The sequence below is a fragment of the Dasypus novemcinctus genome, chromosome 1 (assembly GCF_030445035.2).
Source record: "Dasypus novemcinctus isolate mDasNov1 chromosome 1, mDasNov1.1.hap2, whole genome shotgun sequence".
Taxonomy (NCBI): Eukaryota; Metazoa; Chordata; class Mammalia; order Cingulata; family Dasypodidae; genus Dasypus; species Dasypus novemcinctus.
In genome coordinates this window covers 207,225,262-207,248,685 of record NC_080673.1, presented here as the reverse complement: position 1 = coordinate 207,248,685, position 23,424 = coordinate 207,225,262, and the positions used below count along the sequence as shown (strand labels likewise).

Genomic DNA, 23,424 nt, shown 5'->3' with positions numbered 1-23,424 from the left:
GAGACATGACTGGATCCCGAGTCCTGTCTAATCTCTCAGCAAGTGACTCTAGAGCCACGCCTTCACAGAGAGCCCCATTATCTGGGGACTCACCTCCCAGGAATCTGGGAGTGTGCTATCAGGACTGCTTCTGGCCCGAGTCTCAAAGCACACTATTAGAGAGGCCGAGAAGCTTCCAGATCAAGTGCTGGCTCCTTTGTGCATCACAGTTCAGTCCTCAGCTTACCCGTCTCCTCCCTCATTTTACCAGAGGCAGCAAGGAGCAGCTAGGCTTTGGAAACTTTGGAATCTCAGCTAGATCACCAAGTTCATTGAAAATTCTGCCTCCCATCCAACATCAGAACTCAGTGACGCCAAGTTCCCTGCCACTTTACAACAAGGCTCGCCTTTCCCCAGGGTCAGTGACGCATTCGTCATCTCCTAGAGCCTCACTGGAAGCGCCTTCCAGCTCCGTGTTTCTAGCACTAGTCTATTCATCATGACGTACATGTTCCCTGAGACGACAGGAACTTTCTCTGAGCTCTCCTCGCTTCCAAGTCCTCCGTATTTTATAATTTTTTTTTGTTTCTTTTTTGTTTTCTTCTTCTTTAGGTTTTTTGTTTTACCTTTGTTTCGTTTTCTTCTCCTTTTTATTGTTATTTATTTGTGTCTCTGGTTTTTTTTGGTGTACTTGTGCCCTCACCTTTAATGTCCGTAGCTCTTGACAGTCTTGGCCTCTTCTATCAAGTGCCCTCACAGCCCTTCCAGGATCTCCCCATGACCCAATTCCGAAGTCACCTCTGCACTTTCAGGTGTTTGCTACAGCAGCACCCACGTCCAGGAGCCTTTTCCGGGGCTGCTATAGGAAAGCACCGCAGAGCAGCCCACTTCAACGGCAGGAACTCACCGCCGCGCAGCAGGGGACAAGGTCCAAAACCAACCGGGACCACGCATTCATCAAAGCCCAAAGCATCTGGTGGTGGCTGGCCGGCGACCCATATGTCCACCTCTGCCCCATCCCAACGGCCGTCCACTGCTGCTGCCTCCTCCCTGTCCCCCTCCCCTCCCCCACTTCCTCCCCACCCCCCTCCCCACCCCCGTCCCCTGTTTATCAGGCCTCCAGTCACACTGGACCAAGGCCCACCCTGACTTGGCCTCATCACGTGGCCTTAGCTAATCACACCTTCAGAGTAGCCTGGAGAGGGAGGAGCGGCGGGGGGGAGGAGGGGCAGGGGGAGCTCATCCTGGACAGGCCGACCCCCTGATGCATCTCTCTCTGCGCATGAGATGAGCCGCAGAGCCAAGTGTGGGGAGAGGGGTCAGCAGGAGCTGCCCCACGTGGCCGTGGCCGTGGCCAGTGCTCAGAGGCAGGGCCCTGGCGAGCTGGCCCTGGGAGCAAGTGCGGACAGGGGCGAGGAGGGGCAGGCGTGCAGGGCTGGGGCCCAGGTGGCGAGAAGGGGCTGCCTGGCAGGAGTGTCCAGGGCTGTGGGTGGGGCAAGTTGGTTGAACCCAAGGAGGCATCGCTGGACCTGGGGTTTTGTTTAGCTTCTTCAATCCTTTAGGACAAAGTCCTGAAGGAAACCCCTTTGTCCAGGTCCCTGCACCCTGCAGTTGTTCATTTCCTCTGGGATAGTCAGCCAAGGGTCTGGGCAGCGGGCCAGGCTCGGGGACCCAAGGGTGGCCTGGGAGCAGCGAGGCTGTGGGGACGAGCTCAGTGAGAGCCAGAGCCCGTGGGAGGCGGCGGGTGAAGGGGGGGGCGGGTGGGGCTGGCTTCCCGGGAGCCCACGGCGACAGAGAAGGCCGGCAAAGAGCTGCCGGCCGCGGCGCCTGGCAGTCACCTCCACCTGCAGAGAGCTGGCCTTGTTCTGAGTCACGCGCCACAGGCTCGAGGCAGGAGGTCTGTAAACGCAGCGCGGTGGTCACGGGACAAGCCTTGGGGGTGCCACGAGGACATCGGCCCGTTTACGTCCCCCGATTCCGGGACGCTGCCCGGCCGTCATGCCCCACGAGGCCGAGACCTCCCGACACCCTGCAGCTGCTCTGGGGGGGGGGGGGTCACCACGCTGCCACCGGGACACGGCACAGCAGGACGCCGGCGCCTCGGGAGGGGCCGGAGGAGCCGGGGCTGGGAGCCCAGCGGGTAGCAGAGCAGGGGCTCGGGGGTGCCGGACGCCGCGTGATTCCTGACGGCCGCACCGGGCCCAGAACTGAGGGGACGCGACGCCCAAACGCGCCATTGGTTTCTTCAGACGTGGTTTGGCCTTAGAGAGGCAATCATGAAGTTCCCCTCTGTATGAGTTTCCTGCAGCCAGTAACAAAGGGCTCAAAACTGGGGGCTTGAGCACCCCAACTTCAGTCCCTCACATCCTGGGCTCAGGTGTGGGCAGGGCCGTGCCCTCTGCAGGCTCAGGGAGGCGCCTTCCTTTCCTCGTCCAGCTTTGGGGGGTCCCAGGCATTCCTGGGCTTGTGGTCACATCACTCCAATCTGTCCCACCTCCACATGGCCTCCTCCAGTGGGCCCGCATCTTCACATGGCCTTCTCTCCCATGACTCCCCATCTTCATGTGGCCTTCTCCAGTCTGTCCCCACCTCCAAATTGCCTTCTCTCCTGTGGGTCCCCATCTTCATGTGGCCTTCTCCAGTTTGTCCCTGTCTTCACATGGCCTTCTCCAGCATGTCCCCATCTTCACGTGCCTGTCGCTTCTCAAGCCTGTCCCCACCTCCACATTGCCTTCTCTCCAGCGTGTCCCCATCTTCACGTGGCCCTCTCCACTATATCCCTGCCTTCACGTGGCCTTCTCCAGCATGTCCCACCTTCACGTGGCCTTCTCCAGCATGTCCCACCTTCACATGGCCTTCTCCAGCGTGTCCCACCTTCACGTGGCCTTCTCCAGTTTGTCCCTGTCTTCACGTGGCCTTCTCCAGCATGTCCCTGTCTTCATGTGGCCTTCACCACCGTGCCCCGTCTTCACGTGGCCTTCTCCACCATGTCCCTGTCTTCACGTGGCCTTCTCCAGTGTATCCCCGTCTTCATGTGGCCTTCTCCAGCGTGTCCCCGTCTTCACGTGGCCTTCTCCAGTGTGTCCCACCTTCACGTGGCCTTCTCCTCTCTAGCTCTGTGTCTCTTTTTCATATCAGGACATTGGTCACACTGGCTTTGCGCCCATCGACTCCCTCTTAACTCGGGCACACCTTCCAAGACCCTATTTCCACCTAAGGTCCCACCACAGGGACGGGGGTCAGGACCAGAGCCAGGGCTTTTAGGGTCACACTTCAACCCACAGTCCATGGGGGGAGGCGGCAGTGCAGGCGCAGCTCTTCACACACGGATGGACCCCGAGCCCCCCTCGGCCGGGCCTGGGGGGACACCACCCACCACCTCCCCGCTCTGCGGGCAAAGGGATGGTCTCAGGCCCTGATGTCCGAGGAGGGCCTGGGGCCCCGCCAGCCCGCTTTGAGGAGACAACACCTTGCTGAGGCGAGAGGGGAGGTAAGGGCCGTGGCGGTGAGCGGGCGCCCGAGACAGAGGGGCTGCTGGCTGAAGGGACGCCCGCAGGACGCACATGCCACCCCCCCACCACCCAGAGAAGCCGCAGGGGCGTCGCAGGGCCGGACACTGCGCCTGGAGGTGGCCTGGGTCACCGCCGAAAGGGGCCAGCTGCCAAGATCCTGCTTCTTCAAGTGTCCATAGCAGGGCCCCTTCCCCGTACCCTTGCCGGCTGGCTGGAGCAGGCCCCTCCTTACGCAACCCTGCCTGGCTGGCCGGAGCAGGCCCCACCCCCAAACCCCTGCAGGCCCCTCCCCCGCACCCCTGCCTGCGGCCTCTCCCCCTCCTGCACACAGCACAGGGCCAGGCCAGGGCTCGGCCTTGAGGGCAGCTCTCAACTTCTGCAGCCCTGGAACCAGACCCACTGCACCCCCACCTCTGCACCCCATCTCCAACTGGAGGGGGGCCCCCAGTGCCAGGACACTTCGCAGACCGCCACGTCCCTCGTGGGCCCCTGCGGGCGAGGACCCCGTGCCCGCGCTCTGCCCACAGGTGACTGCTGGACGACCCCCTGGCGTGGGTGCGACAGGCCCTTCCATCGAGCGCCCACGGCCTACCTGCTGCCCCTCCTCGGACTACCCCACCCCCAGGACCCCTCACCCCGTGGAGGGGAGAACCCGCCTGGGCCCCTGCCCGCTGAGGGCCGGCCTGGCCTGGCTTCGGGGCCCTCCCTGGGCCCGAGGGGCCTGGACTCACCACACGATGGCCAGCCGCGGGATGGTGAACATGAGGGCGGGCTCGTAGTCGTCGATCATGTCCTGGGTGAGGTAGCCGCGGCCCAGCGCCCTGCGGGAGAGAGCGCGGTGGGCAGTGGGCCGGGCGGGCAGCGCGCTGGCCCTGTCCACGGTCAGCAGAGGCCGCCTCGCCCTCCCCGGCCCAGGGCTGCCGCTGGGCGGCCGCGTCCCGCTCTGGAAGGCTCCAGGCAGGGGCGTGAGCTTGGCCTTCCCCATCCTAGCAGACCGCCTGGCCCCACCTGTCGGTGGAGGGGCCGGGGAAAGCGGGGTGTGGATGAAGCGGGCGCTTGCAAGAAGGGCTGGGAGGACATGGGAAAAACAAGAGCTGCCCCCGACCCGCGAGCGCAACGAGCACTAGGCGAGCGCCATGAGCACCCAGGCGAGCGTAAACGAGCACCCAGGCGAGCATAAACGAGCACCCAGGCGAGCATGATGAGCACCCAGGCGAGCGCGATGAGCACCCAGGCAAGCGCGATGAGCACCCAAGCTAGCATAAACGAGCACCCAGGGGAGCATAAATGAGCACCCAGGCAAGCGTGACGAGCATGCAGGCAAGCATAAACGAGCACCCAAGCGAGCATGATGAGCACCCAGGCGAGCACGACGAGCACCCAGGCAAGCGCGATGAGCACCCAGGCGAGCATAAACGAGCACCCAGGCGAGTGCGATGAGCATGCAGGCAAGTGTAAACGAGCACCCAGGCGAGCGTAAACGAGCACCCAGGCGAGCGCGACGAGCACGCAGGCAAGCATAAACAAGTACGCAGGCGAGCGTGATGAGAACGCAGGCGAGCATAAACGAGCACCCAGGCGAGCGTGACGAGCACCCAGGCAAGCGCAACGAGCACCAGGCGAGAGCGACAGGCACGCAGGCGAGCATAAACGAGCACCCAGACGAGCGCGACGAGCACCCAGGCAAGCGCGACGAGCACACAGGCGAGCATAAACGAGTACCCAGGCGAGCGCGACGAGCACGCAGGCAAGCATAAATGAGTACGCAGGCGAGCGCGACGAGAACGCAGGCGAGCATAAACGAGCACCCAGGCGAGCGCGACGAGAACGCAGGCGAGCATAAACGAGCACCCAGGCGAGCGTGACGAGCACCCAGGCAAGCGCGACGAGCACCAGGCGAGCGCGACAGGCATGCAGGCGAGCATAAACGAGCACCCAGGCGAGCGCGACGAGCACCCAGGCAAGCGCGACGAGCACACAGGCGAGCGTAAACGAGCACCCAGGCGAGCGCGACGAGCACGCAGGCAAGCATAAACGAGTACGCAGGCGAGCGCGACGAGCACGCAGGCGAGCATAAACGAGCACCCAGGCGAGCGCGACGAGCACCCAGGCAAGCGCGACGAGCACGCAGGCAAGCGCGACGAGCACACAGGCGAGCGTAAACAAGCACCCAGGCGAGCACGACGAGCACGCAGGCAAGCGCGACGAGCACCAGGCGAGCGCGACAGGCACGCAGGCAAGCATAAACGAGCACCCAGGCGAGCGCGACGAGCACCCAGGCAAGCGCGACGAGCACGCAGGCGAGCATAAACGAGCACCCAGGCGAGCGCGACGAGCACCCAGGCAAGCGTAAACAAGCACCCAGGCGAGCGCGACGAGCAGGCAGGCGAGCATAAATGAGCACGCAGGTGAGCATAAACAAGCACCCAGGCGAGTGCGATGAGCACGCAGGCGAGCATAAACAAGCACGCAGGTGAGCATAAATGAGCACCCAGGCGAGCGCGATGAGACCCAGGCGAGCGCGACAAGCACCCAGGCGAGCACGACGAGCCCCAGGCCAGCGTAGACGAGCACCCAGGTGAGCGCGACAAGCACCCAGGCGAGCTTAAACGAGCACCCAGGCGAGCGTGATGAGCACCCAGGCGAGTGCAGATGAGCACCCAAGCGAGCACGACGAGCCCCAGGCGAGGGCTCAGCTCCCAGAATGGAACCACTCAGGAGCCCCGCGAGGAGCAAAACGCCGCCCGCCCACTTCACGCCCCCTGGGGGCTGCAGCCACTCCCCAAGGCGCGCGCTCCCACCCAGGAGGACGCCGGGGCCCGCTCCGCCCACGGGGCCTTTCCACGGGCAAGTCCTCTCTGCCTCCTATTCCCGGCCACAACGCGCCTTTCTTAAACAACAAACCGCAATGTCGCATCAGTGCTGAACCTCATCTGAGGCCACAGCGCTGGTCAAGTCAGAGGAACCAGGTCAGCTCTCAGCCCAGGAGAAAACCTGACCTCAGCTCCCTATCCAGATCCAACAGCAATATGGACGAGTCACCCCAAAACCCAGCTCAGCAGGAGTGGGGACAAGCAAGGCCCATTCCAGCCTGTGCAAGTGGAGAGGAGAGCAGGTGAGGGGAGAGGGGGAGAGGGGGGAAGGGGAGAGGGGCTGAGAGGTGAGGGGAGGGGGGAGGGGGGAGGGGATGAGGGGGAGAGGGCTGAGGGGAAAGGGGTGAAGGGGTGAGGAGAGAGGGAGAGGGGACGGGGGAGGGGAGATGGGGTGAGGAGGGGTGAGGGAAGGGGGAGGGGAGATGGGGTGAGGAGGGGTGAGGGAAGAGGGGAGAGGAGGGAGGGGTGAGGGGGTGAGGGGAGTGGGAGAGGGGAGAGGGGTGAGGAGAGAGGAGGGAAGGGGGAAGGGAGATGGGGTGAGGAGAGTGAGGGGATGAGGGGTGAGGGGAGAGGGGTGAGGAGAGAGGAGGGAAGGGGGAAGGGAGATGGGGTGAGGAGAGTGAGGGGATGAGGGGTGAGGGGAAGGGGAGGGGGGAGGGGAGAGGGGCTGAGGGGGGAGGGGGGAGGTTGTGAGGGGGTGGGGGGTGAAGGGAGAAGGTGAGTGGATGAGAGGGAGATGAAAGAGGGGTAAGGGGGAGAGGAGGAGAGGGGATGAGGGGAGGGGCAGAGGGGTCAGGGTGAGGGGGTGAGATGGCAAGCAGGCATGGCGGTGAGGAGGTGAAAGCGTACCCTCCAGTGGGGCTGGGCCAGGGCAGGCTGAGCCTGCTCCCTAGGGCTCCCCCTTTCTCCCTGGGGGCCCCCTCCCCAGGGATCCCCCCTCCCCGGGGCTCCCCCCCAGGGCTCCCCACCCCGCGGGGTTGAGCCGCCTCGGCCTGGTCCCAACGCGCCTCCTTCGCTGGCAGCTCTGCCCTGGGGGTCCCGGGCAGGTGGGCACGCCAGGCCTCTGCCCCCCGCTGCCTGCGCCAGCCCCTCACCTCTCCACGGTCTCGCAGAAGAGCACGACGACCTCCTGCTGCACATAGTACTCGCGCGGGGACTTGACGGGCACCATGGCCGACACGTAGCTGCGGGCAGCGCGGGCGTCAGCAGCCGCCCCAGGGACCTGCGCAGCCCGGGGCCGCCGCGCTGCCCGTCCCAGCAGGAGCTGACGCGTGGCTCCTCCGGCCCGGGGCGCCCCCACCGTGACCCCGCCGCGACGGCGAGGCTGGGGGTGCCCGAGGGCCCTCGTCCGGTGGCTCTGCTGGGCAGGCACCAGCGGCCACCCCCGGACAGGGCACCCAGCGGACACTCCCGGCCGGTCACCGAGCTGGACTCAAGGGAGCAGGGTGCCTGCCCCGCCGCTACCCAGGGGAGAACGTTTTTCCTCCAAGTTAATAACTCTAATTTTTTCTTAGAAGAAAACCCTAAAGTTTTCTAGAGGAAACTCCCTTTAGAAAGCTCAGGAAGAAAAGTAGAAAGAAGAGCGCAGGCCACCCGTCGGACCCGCTCCCTGGGCCGGCCCGGGCGTGGGGCTGGCCTGGGGGTACCAGGGGGCAGGCCCTGGCCAGCTGGGGGCCTGTGCGCTCCACGTCGTGCAAGGACCCTGCCCGAGGCCCCGCGCGCAGGACGCGAGCGTGCAGGCTCAGGCGGCGCTGGGCAGAGGACCAGTGCGGGGCAGCCGCAGAGGGTGGCCCAGCGGAGCTCGGGCGCCGGTGTGTGTCATGTGTGCGTCCTGCGTGTCAGGGTGCGTGTTCTGTGTCAGGACATGGTGTGTGTTGTGTGTGCCTCACGTGTGTTGTAAATGTCAGGGTGTGTCAGTGTGTGTGTCGTGTTTGTGTTGGCCCATATGTGTCAGGGTGCATGTGTGTGTGACGGGGCTGGCCCACAGGCTGCTCTGCCTGGTCCACGCTGTCCCCAGACCCGCCCAGGGCCCCACGCCCACAGGGAACCCCCCCCCGGGGGGTCTGCAGGTGGGGCCGGCCCCGCCCGCTGCGGTGCACAGGTAAGAGCCGTAGGCAGGGCAGGGGCAGGGGTGGGAGGTCGTAGGGGGCGGGCAGGGGCAGCGGCGGCGGGGGTGGACCTGGGGGTCTCCTCTGCCTCCCCGGAGAGGCCCCCTAGCCCCGGCCCCACTCGAGCCCCCCAGGCTCCCCCGCCCTGAGGGCCCGCCCGGCACAGGCTCGTGGGCGGCTCCCGCCTGGGCCACGGGCTCCAAGGAGCCCCGCAGAGCTGGCCCCGCCCCGCACCCCTGCCCAGACTCAGAAAGCAGACGTGGGGGCCACCCAGTCCCCAAGGCCTGGGCCCCGGCCCCATGCCACCCCACCCCGGCCCGGCACGCGGTCACCTGAGCTCGAACTCGGCGAAGAGCTCGTCGAAGTGCCGCAGCGCCTCCCGCAGCTTCTCGGCGTAGGCGTTCAGGTCCCGCAGCGCCTGGTCACGGAGGGCGCTGCGCACGTCCTCCAGGCTGCGGGTCAGCTGCTTGGCCAGAGGCCGCATGGCCATGCTCTCCAGCTCGCGGTTCATGATGATGGAGCCGGCTGCCAGGCACTGCGGCGGGCGCGGGTCAGCATGGGGCTGGGGCCTCCCAGAGCCCCCGTGCCCTCCTGTGCCCGCCGTGCCCCCAGCGCCCTCCCAGGACCCCCGCTCTCCCCTGTGCCCCCCGTGCCCTCCTGTGGCCCCAGCGCCCTCCTGGGACCCCCGCGCCCTGGGCCCCGCGCGGACACGGTGGGGGCTCTAACACGGTCAGCCCACACCAGGCCGCGTCCTGGTCACCCTGCCGGTGTGGTCGCCGGCCCTGGGACCTTCTCGGGAGCCCCCACCCCACGTAGGAGTCTTCTGTGCCGGCCAGGTGTCTCCAGGCCCGGCTCCCTGCTGGACACACTTGTGTTCTCTGAAATTCCCTAGAAGTTTCTCTTGAATTCAAAGCAATCACTGTGGCAAAAACAAGTGTCTGCACTGCTGGGCCCCACGTGGCTCCCGCGTGCACCCACAAGGCGAGCTGGGTGGGAGGTGCCAGAGCAAGGCCCTGGGGTCTGGGGGCTCCGTGCAGGGGGCCCCCAGGTCACTTGTGACTCCCTGTCCAGACACCCAGAGGGCTCTGCTGGAACCACCCGTGAGCTCCAGCTCAGGGCAGCCTCGGCTCCTGAGCAGGTGGGGGGCCCTCTGCACCCACAAACCCACCCAGGGTAGCCTTTGGCCCTGGGAGGCAGTTTCCTGGGACGACACGGGCTATTTCCAGAATGAATGTGCCCCATGTGTCAAAGCTGGCTGTCGCAGGCTCAGCACCCGGGGAGCTTATCGACGCGGTTCCTGGTGGGGGAGGGGCAGAGCTGCTCCCCATCCCCACGGTGCCTGCTGGGGGCGTCAAAGCTCACAGCTGTCCCCATCCCACCTGCAACGCGTGCTGCGTCGCCAGGTTTAGGGCAGAAGAGAAGAAGGGGGGCTCTAAGACGGTGGTGGGGGAGCTCAGGCAGGGCGTAGCTCTCTTGCTCAACAGGGGAGAAGGTGTAGAAGGCACCAAGGGAGCTGTTTTAGGGACCTGCAGACTAGGAAACGGCAGGAAGAGCTGTGAAATAAAACCACTAGGCAAGAGAGAGAAATTGGTCAGCAGAGCAAAATCACCAACATAAGCAAATGCGGAGAAGTCAACAAAAGATGACAACCCCACTAAGAACCAGGAAGGTAAGGGCTGCTCAAAGGAGCAAGCCAAGGTACAGAGGAGACTCAGATTTAAGACAACCAGCAAAAGGTGTTCACACAAACCTCCTTCATCAGCCTAAGGAATGAAGGAAAAGATAACTAAAGAGATCAAGGATACTGAGGTGACACTGTGTGAGAATAAAGAACAATTTGAAAGCCTGCCAAAAAAGTAGCAGAGTTTTTAGGAATGAAAGACACAATGGATGAGATAAAAAATAAATTAGGACATACAACAGCAGATTTGAAATGTTAGAAGAATGAATAAGTGAATTCATAAGGCAGAACATTTGAGCTTGAAAAGATAGGAGAAGAGACAGGATAGAATGCAAAAAGTTCAACAGAGTCTCAGGGAACTGAATAACAACACAAAACATGCAAACATATGCATTACAGATGTCCCAGAAGGAAAAAAGAACAGAAAAGGATAGAAATAATATTTGAGGAAATATTGACTGAAAATTTTCCAACCCTTATGAAAGACATGGATATCAATATTCAGGAAGGACAATGTACCACAAACAGAATAAATCCGAATAGACCTACTCTGAGACATCTATTATTCATAATGTCAAAGGCCAAAGATAAAGAGGATTTGAGAGAAGCAAGAGAAAAGTAAAATATTATTTAAAAGAAAGCCTCAATAAGGCAAAGTGCCCATCTCACATCCAAAACCACGGAGGCAAGAAGGCAGTGGTACTACATATTTAAGGTACTGAAAGAGAAAAACTGCCAGCCAAGAATGCTTTTTTCACCAAAACTATCCTTCAGAAATGAAGGCACGTTTAAAGTGTTTACAGACAAACAAAAACTGAGAGAGTATGTTAACAAGAGACTGAATCTATAAAAGATAAAAGGGTGTGTTACAGCCTGACAGGAAAAGACAAGGGCAAGCACCCTGGAGAAGAGCGTAGAAATGAAAAGCGTAAGTAACAGAAACTGAAAGGGTTAAAAGACAGACAATAGTAAGATATGTCAACAGAAAGCCAAGGGATAAAATGAAAGAAGTATGTAACACCTTTAGAGAAGCAAAGTAATAAAAGTAGTAATTCCTAATTAAAAGACAAAGACAAATAGAATGGACAAAAAACAAACATAAGCCATCTATTTGTTGTCTACAAGAGACTCACCTTAGATGCAAGGACACAATCAGGCTGAAAGTGAAAGATTGGAAAAAAGATACTTCATGCTAATAGCAATCAAAAAAGACTGGGTGTAGCAATTTTAGTATCAGATAAAATAGAATTAAAATGCAAAACTGTTATAAGAGACGAAAAAGGTTACTACATATTAATAAAAGGGACAGGGAAGCAGACTTGGCCCAATGGATAGGGCATCCGCCTACCACATGGGAGGTCCATGGTTCAAACCCCGGGCCTCCTTGACCCGTGTGGAGCTGGCCCATGCGCAGTGCTGATGCGCACAAGGAGTGCCGTGCCACGCAGGGGTGTCCCCCGCATAGGGGAGCCCTACGCACAAGGAGTACGCCCTGTAAGGAGAGACGCCCAGTGCGAAAGAAAGTGCAGCCTGCCCAGGAATGGCACCGCACACACGGAGAGCTGACGCAGCAAGATGACACAACAAAAAGAGACACAGATTCCAGGTGCCGCTGATAAGGATAGAAGCGGTCACAGAAGAACACACAGCGAATGGACACAGAGAGCAGACAACTGGGGCGGGGGGGGGGGGAGAAAAAAAATAGGGAAATAAAAAATAAGTAAACTGTTGCCTTTAAAAATACTAATAAATAAATAATAAAATAAATAAATAAATAAAAGGGACAATTTTCCAAGAAGAAATAACAATCATAAATATTTGGCGGCGGATTTGGCCCAGTGGTTAGGGCATCCGTCTACCACATGGGAGGTCTGCGGTTCAAACCCCGGGCCTCTTGACCCATGTGGAGCTGGCCCATGTGCAGTGCTGATGCATGTAAGGAGTGCCCTGACACGCAGGGGTGTCCCCCGCATGGCGGAGCCCCACGCGCAAGGAGTGCGCCCTGTAAGGAGAGCCACCCAGGGCGAAAGACACCGCAGACTGCCCAAGAATGGCGCCGCCCACATGGAGAGCTGACACAGCAAGATGACACAACAAAAAGAAACACAGATTCCCGTACCACTGACAACAACAGAAGCAGACAAAGAAGACACAGCAAATAGACACAGAGAACAGACAACTGCGGTGGGGGGGAAGGGGAGAGAAATAAATAAATAATAAAATAAATTTTAAAAAAAATAAATAAATATTTATGCACCTAACATAGGGGCGCAAAATTCATGAAACTCACACTGGCAAAACTGAAGGGAGAAATAAAACATCTCTACAATAATAGCTGGAGACTTCAACACTTCACTCTCAGCATTGGATAGCATATCTGGAGAGAGGAAAAATAAGGAAACTGAGAGCTTGAATAATAGGATAAATGAACTGGAGCTAACAGACATTTATAGAGCATTACACCCCAAAACAGTAAGATATTCATTCTTCTCAATGCTCATGGGTCTTTCTCCAGGATAGATCATATGTTTGGACATAAGTCAGATCTCAATAAATCTGGAAATATTGAAATTATACAAAACACTTTCTCTGATCATAATGGAATAAAGTCGGGAATTAATAAGAGGCAGAAAAAGGATAAATTCATAAATATATGGAGATTAAACAATACACGCAAATAATGGGTGGGTTAAAGAAGAGATTGCATGAGAAATCAGTAAATGCCTCAAGACAAATGAAAATGAGGACACAACATATCAGAACACATGAGATACAGCAAAGGCAGTGCTGAGAGGGCAATGCATCACCCTGACACTTATGTTAAAAAAGAAGAGCTAAGGTGAAAGACCTAACTGCGCACCTGGAGGAATTAGAAAAAGAACAGCAAGCAAATCCCAAAGCAAGCAGAAGGAAAGAGAGAATGAAGATTAGAGCAGAAATAAATGAAATGGGGGAGGGGGAACAATAGAGAAAATCACCAGAACGAAAAGCTGGTCCTTTGAGAAGATCAAAACAATCAATAAACCCTAAACTAGATTAACAAAGGAAAAAAAAGAAAGAGAAGATGCAAATAAATAATGCGACATTACCACTGGCCCAGCAGGAAAAAAAAAGAGATCGTAAGAGGATACTATGAACAACTGTATGCCAACAAACTAGACAATGGACAAATTTCTGGAAACACATGAACAAACCACACTGACCCTAGAAGATACAGAAGACCTCAACAAACCAATCACAAGGAAAGAAATTGAAACATCAAGAATGTACCAAACTAAAGAAAGAAGTTGATGTGGGTAAAGAGGGGGATGTGGGGAGTGGGGTATATGGGAATCTCCTATATTTTATTTTTTAAGATTTATTTATTTCTCTCCCCTTCCCCATCCCCCACCCCAGTTGTCTGTTCTCTGTGTCTATTTGCTGCATATTCTTCTTTGTCCGCTTCTGTTGTTGTTAGTGGCACAAGAATCTGTGTTTCTTTTTGTTGTGTCATCGTGCTGCGTCAGCTCTCCGTGTGTGTGGCGCCATTCCTGGGCAGGCTGCACTTTCTTTCACGCTGGGCAGCTCTGCTTATGGGGCGCGCTCCTTGCGCATGGGGCTCTCCTATGAGGGGGACACCCCTGCGTGGCACGGCACTCCTTGCGCACATCAGCACTGTGCATGGCCAGCTCCACACGGGTCAAGGAGGCCCGGGGTTTGAACCACGGACCTCTCATATGGTAGACGGACGCCCTAACCACTGGGCCAAGTCCGCTCCCCATATTTTTTAATGTTACATTTTGTGTGATCTATGTATCTTTTAAAAACAAATAAAAAATATATTTTAAAAAAATCTCCCAAAGTGATGGGAATTCTGCACATTATGTATGATTGCTTTGTGAGCTCACAACTTCTCTAATAAAAATTTAAAATAAAAAAAAAATAACTTTTTAAAGAAGGTGGCAAAACAAAAACTCACCAAAATGAAAAGTCCAGGACCAGATGGGTTCACAGGTGACTTCTACCAATCATTTAAAGAAGATCCAATACCAATCTTACTCAAACTCTTCCAAAAAATTGAACAAGAAGGAATGCTACCAAACTCATTCCATGAAGCTAACATCACCCTAATACCAAAGCCAAATAAATACATTACAAAAAAAAGAAAATTACAGGTCTCGATAAAACACTAGCTAATGTCACGATCAAGGGGGCTTGTAAAGGTATGTAAGGATGGTTCAGCATAAGAAAATCAATCGGTGTACTATACCACATAAATAAACTGAAGAAGAAAAACCACAGAATCATTTCAATAGATGCAGAAAAGGCATTTGACATCCTTCCTTATAAAAAAAAGAAATCACTCCAAAAGACAGGAATAAAAGGAAACTTTCTCAATATGATAAAGTACATATATGAAAACCTCACAGCTAACATTGTACTTAATGGTGAACGAGTGAAAGCGTTCTCTCTAAGATAAGGAAAAAGCCAAGGATGCTCACTGTTACTTGATACTGTGCTAGAAGTTCTAGCTAGGCCAATCAGGCAATAAAAAGAAATAACAGGCACGCAAACAGGAAAGGAAGAGGTAGAACTTTATTTATTCACTGATGATAAGATCCTATAGGGGGAAGCGGACTTGGCCCAGTGGTTAGGGCATCCGCCTACCACATGGGAGGTCCGCAGTTCAAACCCCGGGCCTCCTTGACCCGTGTGGAGCTGGCCCACGCGCGGTGCTGATGTGCACAAGGAGTGCCCTGCCACACAGGGGTATCCGCGTAGGGGAGCTCCACGCGCAAGGAGTGTGCCCTGTAAGGAGAGCCGCCCAGCGCGAAAGAAAGTGCAGCCTGCCCAGGAATGGCGCCGCACACACGGAGAGCAGACACAACAAGATGACACAACAAAAAGAAACACAGATTCTGGTGCCGCTGATAAGGATAGAAGCAGTCGCAGAAAAACACACAGCAAATGGACAGAGAGAGCAGACAGCTGGGGGCAGGGGGGAGAAATAAAGAATAAATCTTAAAAAAAACACAACAGATCCTATACTTAGAAAATCCTGAAAAATCCACAACAAATCTTAGAACCTGTAGACAATTTCGGCAACATGGTGGGATACAAGATTAAAATGCAAAAATCAAAAGCAATTCCATACACTACGCATGAGCAATCTGAGAAGGAAGTCAGGAAACAATTCCATTTATAATAGTGACTGAAAGAATCAAATATTTAGGAATAAATTTAAACAAGGACATAAAGAACCTATATTCAGAAAACTATAAAACGCTGATAAAAAGAAATCAATGACAATCTAAATAAATGGAAGGATATTCTGTTTTCATGGGTTGGAAAACTGAATATCATTAAAGTGTCAATTCTACCTAAAACTGATCTACAGATTTAATGCAGTCCTGATAAAAATTCTAATATGCTTCTTTGTAGAATTGGAAGAGCCCATTATCAAATTTATCTGGAAGGGTAAGGGCCCCCAAATAGGTAAAATACCTTAAAAAGGAAGAATGCAGTTGGAGAACTCTCATTTCCAGACTTAAAAGCATATTATTTAGCTACAGTGGTAAAAACAGCAGGGTACTGGTGTAAAGCTAGACAGCTGACCAATGGAATCAAATCGAGAGTTCAGAAACAGACCCTTACATCTACAGTCAAGTGATTCTCGACAATGTAGACAAACCCACACAGCTGGGTCCAAACCGCCTATTCAACAAACAGTGCTGGGGAAACTGGACTTCCATAGCTAAAGAAACAATGGACCCTTATCTCATGCCTTATACAAAAACTTACTCAAAATGGATAAGAACCTAAATATAAAAACTAGAACCATAAAACTCCTAGAAGAAAATGTAGGGAAACATCTGCAAGATCTTGTGCTTACTGGTGTTTTCTTGGCCCTTACACCCAAAGCACGAGCAACAGAAGAAAAAACAAACAAATGGGACTGCCTCAAGATGAAATATTTTGTTCTTCAAAAGACTTTGTCGGGAAGCGGACTTGGCCCAGTGGTTAGGGCGCCCATCTACCACATGGGAGGTCTGCGGTTCAAACCCCGGGCCTCCTTGACCCGTGTGGAGCTGGCCATGCGCAGTGCTGATGCGTGCAAGGAGTGCCCTGCCATGCAGGGGTGTCCCCCGCATAGGGGAGCCCCACACGCAAGGAGTGCACCCCATAAGGAGAGCCGCCCAGCGCGAAAGCAAGTGCAGCCTGCCCAGGAATGGCGCCGCCCACACTTCCCGTGCCGCTGACGACAACAGAAGCGAACAAAGAAACAAGACGCAGCAAATAGACACCGAGAACAGACAACGGGGGTAGGGGGGGAATTAAAAAAAAAAAAAAGACTTTGTCAAGAAAGTAAAATGGAAGTCAACTCAATGGGAAAAAAATCTTCACACACCATATATCTGATGAAGGATTGATCTCCATGTCATATAAAGAGATCACACAAATTAATGACAAAAGGATAAGCAACCCCATTTTAAAAATTGGCAAAAGAATTGAACATTTTTCTGAAGTGGACATACAAATGGACATACATGAAAAGGTGTTCAACATCACTAGCTATTATGGGAATGCAGATCAAAATTACAATATCATCTCACACCATACAGAATGGCCATTATTAAAAGAACAGAAAACTTCAAGTGCAGGAGAGGTAGGGAAATAGGCACACTCCTTCACTGCAGATGGGACTGTAACATGGTGCAGCCTCCGTGGAAGACAATCTAGCAGGACACTAGATAGAGAACTGCCCTGTGATCTGTCAATCCCACTAGGAATACATTCAGAAGAACTGAAAGCAAGGGTACGAACAGATACTTGCTCACCCGTGCTCATAGCAGCATTATTCACAACTGCTAAAAGATGGAAACAATAAGTGTCCTTCACCTGATAAATGGACAAACAAGATGTGGTATATTCATACAATGGAATATTTCTCAGCTGCAAGAAGACATGGAGAAGCACATGACAACATGTGCTGAGTAAAATAAGCCAGGCACTAAAAGACAAATATTGGATGGTCTCACTGATATGAACTAAATACAACAAATAGACTTTCAGAGTTAAACTATGGAGCACAGGCTGGTGGGGGATGGAATGTGGGATGAGAAGGGGGAGAAGATGCTGGAAGTGTGTGGAATGTTTAATAAGGTAGAATGGTTGGACTTGGTGGTACCACATGATAATGAATGTAGCAAACACTGTTGACTTATAGCTGTGACTGTGGCTGTAACTAGTAGCCTAGGAAGAGGAATGTTAGTTGGAGGCCAGCTGGAGGATAACACTGGGAATGCACAACGATGATTTTGGAAGTACTTGAGGGCTGTGGCTACTAATATAAATACAGGAGTGTTTTACTACAGGGTATTAAGAATGTGGTGATACAAGGAGAAATATAACTGATGTAATTTATGGACTATAGCTAATAACATTGGTATAATGTACCATTACAAAAGCAGAGTTGGTACCATATAAATTCCAAAAGTAAAAAAAAAAAAAGAATGTGGGATTTAGTTTTGTGAAATAGGAACATGATTAAGCATTTTGTCTCTCTCTGTTTCATTAATAGGAACTTGACTATTTCATTTCACTAATCTGTGTTCCTCTGTGGTTTCTGAACGCTAGAGAACAACTGAGTTAGCAGTTGGAATCAGATGAGATTAAAGCGCCTGAAGACCTTTTCAGGAGTAACATTTCCCTGACTTGTTGAGCTGCCTTTATCTGTTCTTTTATTTCTGTGAATTTGAAATAAACTTGTTTAAAAAAATTACCAACCACTTATTCCCTCCACACTCCAACGCGCTCGCACTCAGCCCCGAGGAGCGTGACGCCGACCCCCGCAGCCACGGCTTCACTGTGGTCCTCGCCCCGTGCCTCCAGTAAGGGCTCTAACAGGGGAGCGGGAGCGGGGCACAGAAGCCACGCGGGGGGCCGCGTGAGAGCCGCTGCTTCCGGGGCCTCACCCTGGAGGGGTCAGCGCCTGCAGCACCAGGACAGTCACGCTGACCGCCCTCCCTGCCGCCTGGAAGCCCTCCGCTAACCGGAGAGCCCCGCCCGCCACCTGGGGAGCCGAGCGCCGTCAGCTCTGACCGCCCTCCCTGCCGCCTGGAAGCCCCGCCCACCACCTGGGAGGCCCGCCCACTGCCCCGCCCGCCGCATGGGAGGCCCGCCCACTCCCCGGGAAGCCCCGCCCGCTACCTGGGGAGCCCAGCGCGGTCAGCTCTGGCCGCCCTCCCTGCCGCCTGGAAGCCCCGCCCACAGCCCCGCCCACCGCCTGGAAGCCCCGCCCACCGCCTGGGAGGCCCGCCCACTGCCCCCGCCCGCCGCCTGGGAGGCCCACCCACTCCCCGGGAAGCCCCGCCCGCTACGGGGGGGGGGGGGGGGGGACCTGGTACAATCGCCTCTGACCGCCCTCCTCCCCGTCTGGAAGCCCCGCCCACAGCCCCCCCCCCCCCGCTCACCACCTGGAAGCCCCGCCCACTACCTGGGAGGCCCGCCCACTCCCCGGGAAGCCCCGCCCGCTACGGGGGGGGGGCCTGGTGCAGTCAGCTCAGACCTCCCTTCTCCCCGCCTGCAAGCCCCGCCCACTGCCCCGCCCACTCCCCGGGAAGCCCCGCCCACTCCCCAGGGAACCTGGTGCGTCAGCTCTGACCTCCCTCCTCCCCGCCTGGAAGCCCCGCCCCCACCCAGGGAAGCCCCGCCCCCAGCCGGGGCCGCCCGACCCCCCACCTCCGCGCCGAACCACAGCTGGCCCGCCAGGTTGTCGTGGCGGATCTCCTCCGGGAACTTGACGCAGAAGTCCCGCGGGGCGCGGTCGTGGGGGATGCACTCGTCCATGATCTGGTTGATGATGTTCAGCACGTTGTCCTGGAACAGACACGACCCGCTTGCCGCACTCCACGGCGGCCGTCCGAGGTTCCCGGCTCGCAGAGGGTCCAGGGCTGACCGCCCCAGCCCTCCCGCCGGTGGGCCTCCACGCGGTCATCTAGGACCGGGGGCTCTTCTCCTCCAAGGACCGCGGAGGCCCTTGCCTTCGCCCCTGGCAGCGGCAGCTCCGCCTCGCCCCCCAGGCCCCCTGCAGCCTCTGCCTCGGGGGCTAGCGGGGTCTCCCCAGGACACGAGCACAAGGGACTGCCTAGGGCGGAGCTGCAGAACCGGGCTTGCTAGGTGGACACGCCCGGAAAAGCTGCCGTACTTCCTTCAGGTGTGCTCGCACCTGCTGCCCAGGTGGCCGCACTACCTGCGTGGGCTAAGCCCCAGCACCTGTGGACGGGCCTTATTTGGAAAGCAGGTCTTTGTGGAGGAACGAGGCAGGCGGGGCCTGCCTGCTTAGGGTGGGCCCTACAGCCAGTGCCAGTGTCCTAGGGAAGAGACAGGTGCACAGGTGAGAAGGCGCACTCAGGTGTGATGACGGGGCAGAGATGGGAGCGCGGGGGATGGCAGCCGTGGCAGCAGCCCAGGAGGCGGGGCCGGAGACCCCTCGAGCCTGGGGCGGAGTGGCCCTGTGCAAGGCTGGGTGCCGGACCTCCAGCCCCAGAGCTGGGCGCGTCCATCCCTGACGTTCCCGGCGCCCGGCCGGGGGTGACTGGTCACGACATCCACAGAAACCCAGCCAGCCACCCCGTCTTGTCCCAGAAGCGACCCGCCGAGCCCTGCGGCCCTGGCAGGCGGGCGCCCACCACCCCAGCGGCCCAAGAGCTGGGCTGTGCCGTGCCCACGAGACCCTCACCCGCGTCAGCGCCCTCAGGGCGCGCTGGAAGCAGCATCAGCACCTGGCCTGTAAGAACCCACCCGGGCACAGGGGTCTCAAGAGGAGAGAGCCCCTCCCCCAGGAGGCCGCCGCTGGCAGCCCCCCTCACGGCGGGACCCGGGCAGGCCCCTCCTCAGCTCCACAGGGGTCCTGGGCAAACACTCACGAGCTCCCGGGAGCTGGGACTGGTTTGGGGGCCCCCGAGGCCTGTCCTAGGAGGGGCCGGAGACCACCATGGGGACATCTGATGGACACACAGTGGGCAGAGGCCACCACGGGACTGCTCGGAGGAAAAAGGAGGCCTGAGCCCGGGGCCGGGCACAGGCGCCTGGCCCAGACGCGGGGGCCGTCCCTGCCGTGGCCACACACTCGGCCCGGGCCAGTGCCGGGCGGCCGAGCTTAGCCACGCGGAGCGGGGCGCCAGTGCCGGGCTCCCCGCTGCCCCCGGGGGCAGGCGGGTGGGCAGGGCCCAGCAGGCCCTTGCGGGGAGAACCGACCGAGGGCGTCCTGGTAATCTGTGAAGATGGGGCACCTGCCAGGCGCTCGCTGCCCACAGACGTGGTACAGGACAAAGGCAGTGTGGCGGGCTCGAGGTGCCCCCGGCGGCTTCCAGGGCCATCTGGGAGCCAGCTCGGGGGCGTGGAGCCCCCGCAGCGTGCACCAGCGTCACGCTGCCCTGTCCCCACAGCTTCGGCCGGAGCTGGGGCTCGGCCTGCCCTGCCCCCCTCCCCACACCGTCCTGGTTGATACCGCCGCCTCTCCCTGGTCTTGTTCCTCCGGCCCCCAGGGTGGGGACCGCCCCTGGCCCGGGCCCGTGCCCTCCGCCGCCACCCCACCCCCAGCCAAGGCCACTCACCTGGCAGGCGCGGAACTGGCTGACCAGCAGCGTGCACCTCTGCGGGTCCTTCCGTCCGTCCAGGCTGTCCAGCTCGGCCGCCACCTGGTTCAGCTCCTCGTCCGCATAGTAGAACTGCGCGAGCAGCTGCGGGTCCGACCTCTGGGGGGACGGAGGCGGGGGTGGCGTGTGACCAGGGGCGCCGCAGGCCCACTGCCCGCCCGCCGCCCGCAGGGCCTGGGGCAGGGGAGGGGAAGCGAGGGAGTGTGGCCTTGGGGGGGCGTCGCAGGCCACCGGGCCACGCCCCACGCCCCTCTGTGCTCGCCCGACGGGACCCTGACGCCTGCCCCCCGCCGTCCTAGGCGCTTGTTCTGGAAGGCCACCCCGTGGCTGCGGTGAACTGGCCGCCAGGGAGGACGGCGTCGCTGTGGGAAACCAGGCGGTGCTCCCTCCACCCCACACTCTGTGGTCTAGAACGTTCTGCGGCGGAGGCCCCACAGCCAAGAGGCTCTGGAAAGGGCGGGTCAGGGGGCGGGGGCTGGTGAAATCTGCTCTTAGGAAACTGTGTTTATTCACAAAACTAACAGTCAAGGCAAGCGGACTTGGCCCAATGGATAAAGCATCCACGTTCCACATGGGAAGTCTGCGGTTCAAACCCCGGGCCTCCTTGACCCGTGTGGAGCTGGCCCATGCACAGCGCTGATGCGCGCAAGGAATGCCCTGCCACACAGGGGTGTCCCCCGCATAGGGAAGCCCCACACGCAAGGAGTGTGTCCCATAAGGAGAGCTGCCCAGAATTGGTGCCGCACACATGGAGAGCTGACGCAGCAAGATGACAGAACAAAAAGAGACAGATTCCTGGTGCCGCTGACAATACAAGCAGACACAGAAGAACACACAGCGAATGGACACAGAGAGCAGACAACTGGGAGGGGGGAGGGGAGAAAATTTTTTTAAATTAAAAAATCTTAAAAAAAATAAAACTGTCAAGATGGCCACTCAGGGGGCGGCGGACTTGGCCCAGTGGTTAGGGCGTCCACCTACCACATGGGAGGTCCACGGTTCAAACCCTGGGCCCCCTTGACCCGTGTGGAGCTGGCCCATGCGCAGTGCTGATGCGCGCAAGGAGTGCCCTGCCACACAGGGGTGTCCCCACGTAGGGGAGCCCCACGCGCAAGGAGTGCACCCCGTAAGGAGAGCCGCCCAGCACGAAAGAAAGTGCAGCTGCCCAGGAATGGCGCCGCACACACGGGGAGCTGACACAAGATGATGCAACAAAAAAGAAACACAGATTCCCATGCTGCTGACAACAACAGAAGCAGACAAAGAAGAACACACAGCAGATAGACACAGAGAACAGACAACCGGGGCAGGGGGAGAGGAGAGAAATAAATAAAGAAATAAATCTTAAAAAAAGATGGCCACTCAGGAAGCGGCCCAGGCTGGCAGCTGCGTTTTACTCGGCTGAGTGAAGAGCGACTGGCGGTCGTGGTCAGTAAGCGGCCGTCCCCTGCTCTAGGAGCTTCTCCACTGGGCCCCGGGCTCCACGGTGCTGGAAGCACCGGGCCCGGGCAGGGGCCGAGCCTGGGCCTGGTAGCACGTCCAGCACACTCGGGACCAAGGCCAGGCCCCCGCGCACCAGCCCCTCCGCCCCCTTGCTGGTGGGCTGGGGCAGGACACTCGCCTCCCAGGAGCGTGGAGGCACCCACCAGCACGTTTTCATAAGGAACACGCTTCCCGCTCAGGCAGCGAAAGACGGAGGAGGGGGCGGGAGCTGCTTCCCACGCGCATCCAGACGTGTGGCAAGATCACACGTGTGCACACGGACACACACCAACACATGCACCCACATGACACAGATGCGCTCACATGCACGTGTGCACACACAGGCGCACCCCATGGCACACACACATGTGCACGCACACACGACACAAAATGAGCACTCGAGACACTCACCATCCCACCTAAGACCCAGCAGCGGTTGCCACGCCTGCCGCTAGCAGATGAGCTTGTTTTCATCATTTGTCACTTCCCTCCCGTCTTAGCTCTTTCCTCCACTTCCGGCGCCTGCCCCTCTGCCTGATGGCCTCATCCCAGGGCTGCTCCTCCCCTCGGCCATGGCCACCCGGACCTCCACCCCGCCGGGGCCCCCAAATGAGGTGGAGCAGAGCAGCGGGGTACCCAGCCCCCACAGTTCCCAGAGGTGGCTGCGCGGCCCCTGGGAACCCGGAGGACCTGACGGCCACCCGTGCCCCCACTCCCCAGCCCCCGAGACAGACGAGGGGCGGGCGTGTGACCCCGGTCCTTGTGTGGCCAGTGAGGCTTCCCCCGGGACCCTTCACGCAGGCCTGGAAGACCCCACGAGCCAGCACAGTCAGCCTGGGAGAGGCTGGAGGCATCGGCTGCAGGGGGCCCGTGCGCAGGAGGGGATGCAGGCGCCTGCCCTCCCTCTGCCCCTTTCCTCCTTCCCCCTCCCCTCTCCCCTCCTTCCTCCCCCTCCCTCCTTCCCCCTTTCTCCCCCCTACTTCCTCCCTCCCTCTTTTCCTTCTCCCCTTCCCTCCTCCTCCTCCCCCATCTCCTTCCTCCTTCCCCCTCTTGCTCCCTCCCTCCTTCTGTCCTCCTTTTTCTCACCAACAAGCTGCCTGTACCCTACTCCCCACCCAGTCCTGATGCAGACCAGATCCAGCAGGGCAA

At 57.9% G+C, this 23,424-nt stretch overlaps 1 protein-coding gene across 2 annotated transcripts in view; it reads right to left on the bottom strand.

The window, feature by feature from the left end:
• The window catches only part of ZFYVE28 (zinc finger FYVE-type containing 28), a 124,587-nt gene that overhangs the window by 55,883 nt on the left and 45,280 nt on the right, over positions 1-23,424 (bottom strand). For both annotated transcript variants that reach the window (XR_011649702.1, XM_058301470.2), the window contains exons 2-6: positions 20,752-20,892; positions 18,875-19,012; positions 8,805-9,007; positions 7,459-7,548; positions 4,223-4,312 (exon numbers count right to left, since the gene is read on the bottom strand). Coding sequence is in view for 1 of the 2 variants with exons in the window: in XM_058301470.2 (XP_058157453.1) it covers positions 4,223-4,312; positions 7,459-7,548; positions 8,805-9,007; positions 18,875-19,012; positions 20,752-20,892 (662 nt within the window). In the remaining variant the exon portion in view is untranslated. The remainder of the gene's footprint in view (positions 1-4,222; positions 4,313-7,458; positions 7,549-8,804; positions 9,008-18,874; positions 19,013-20,751; positions 20,893-23,424) is intronic.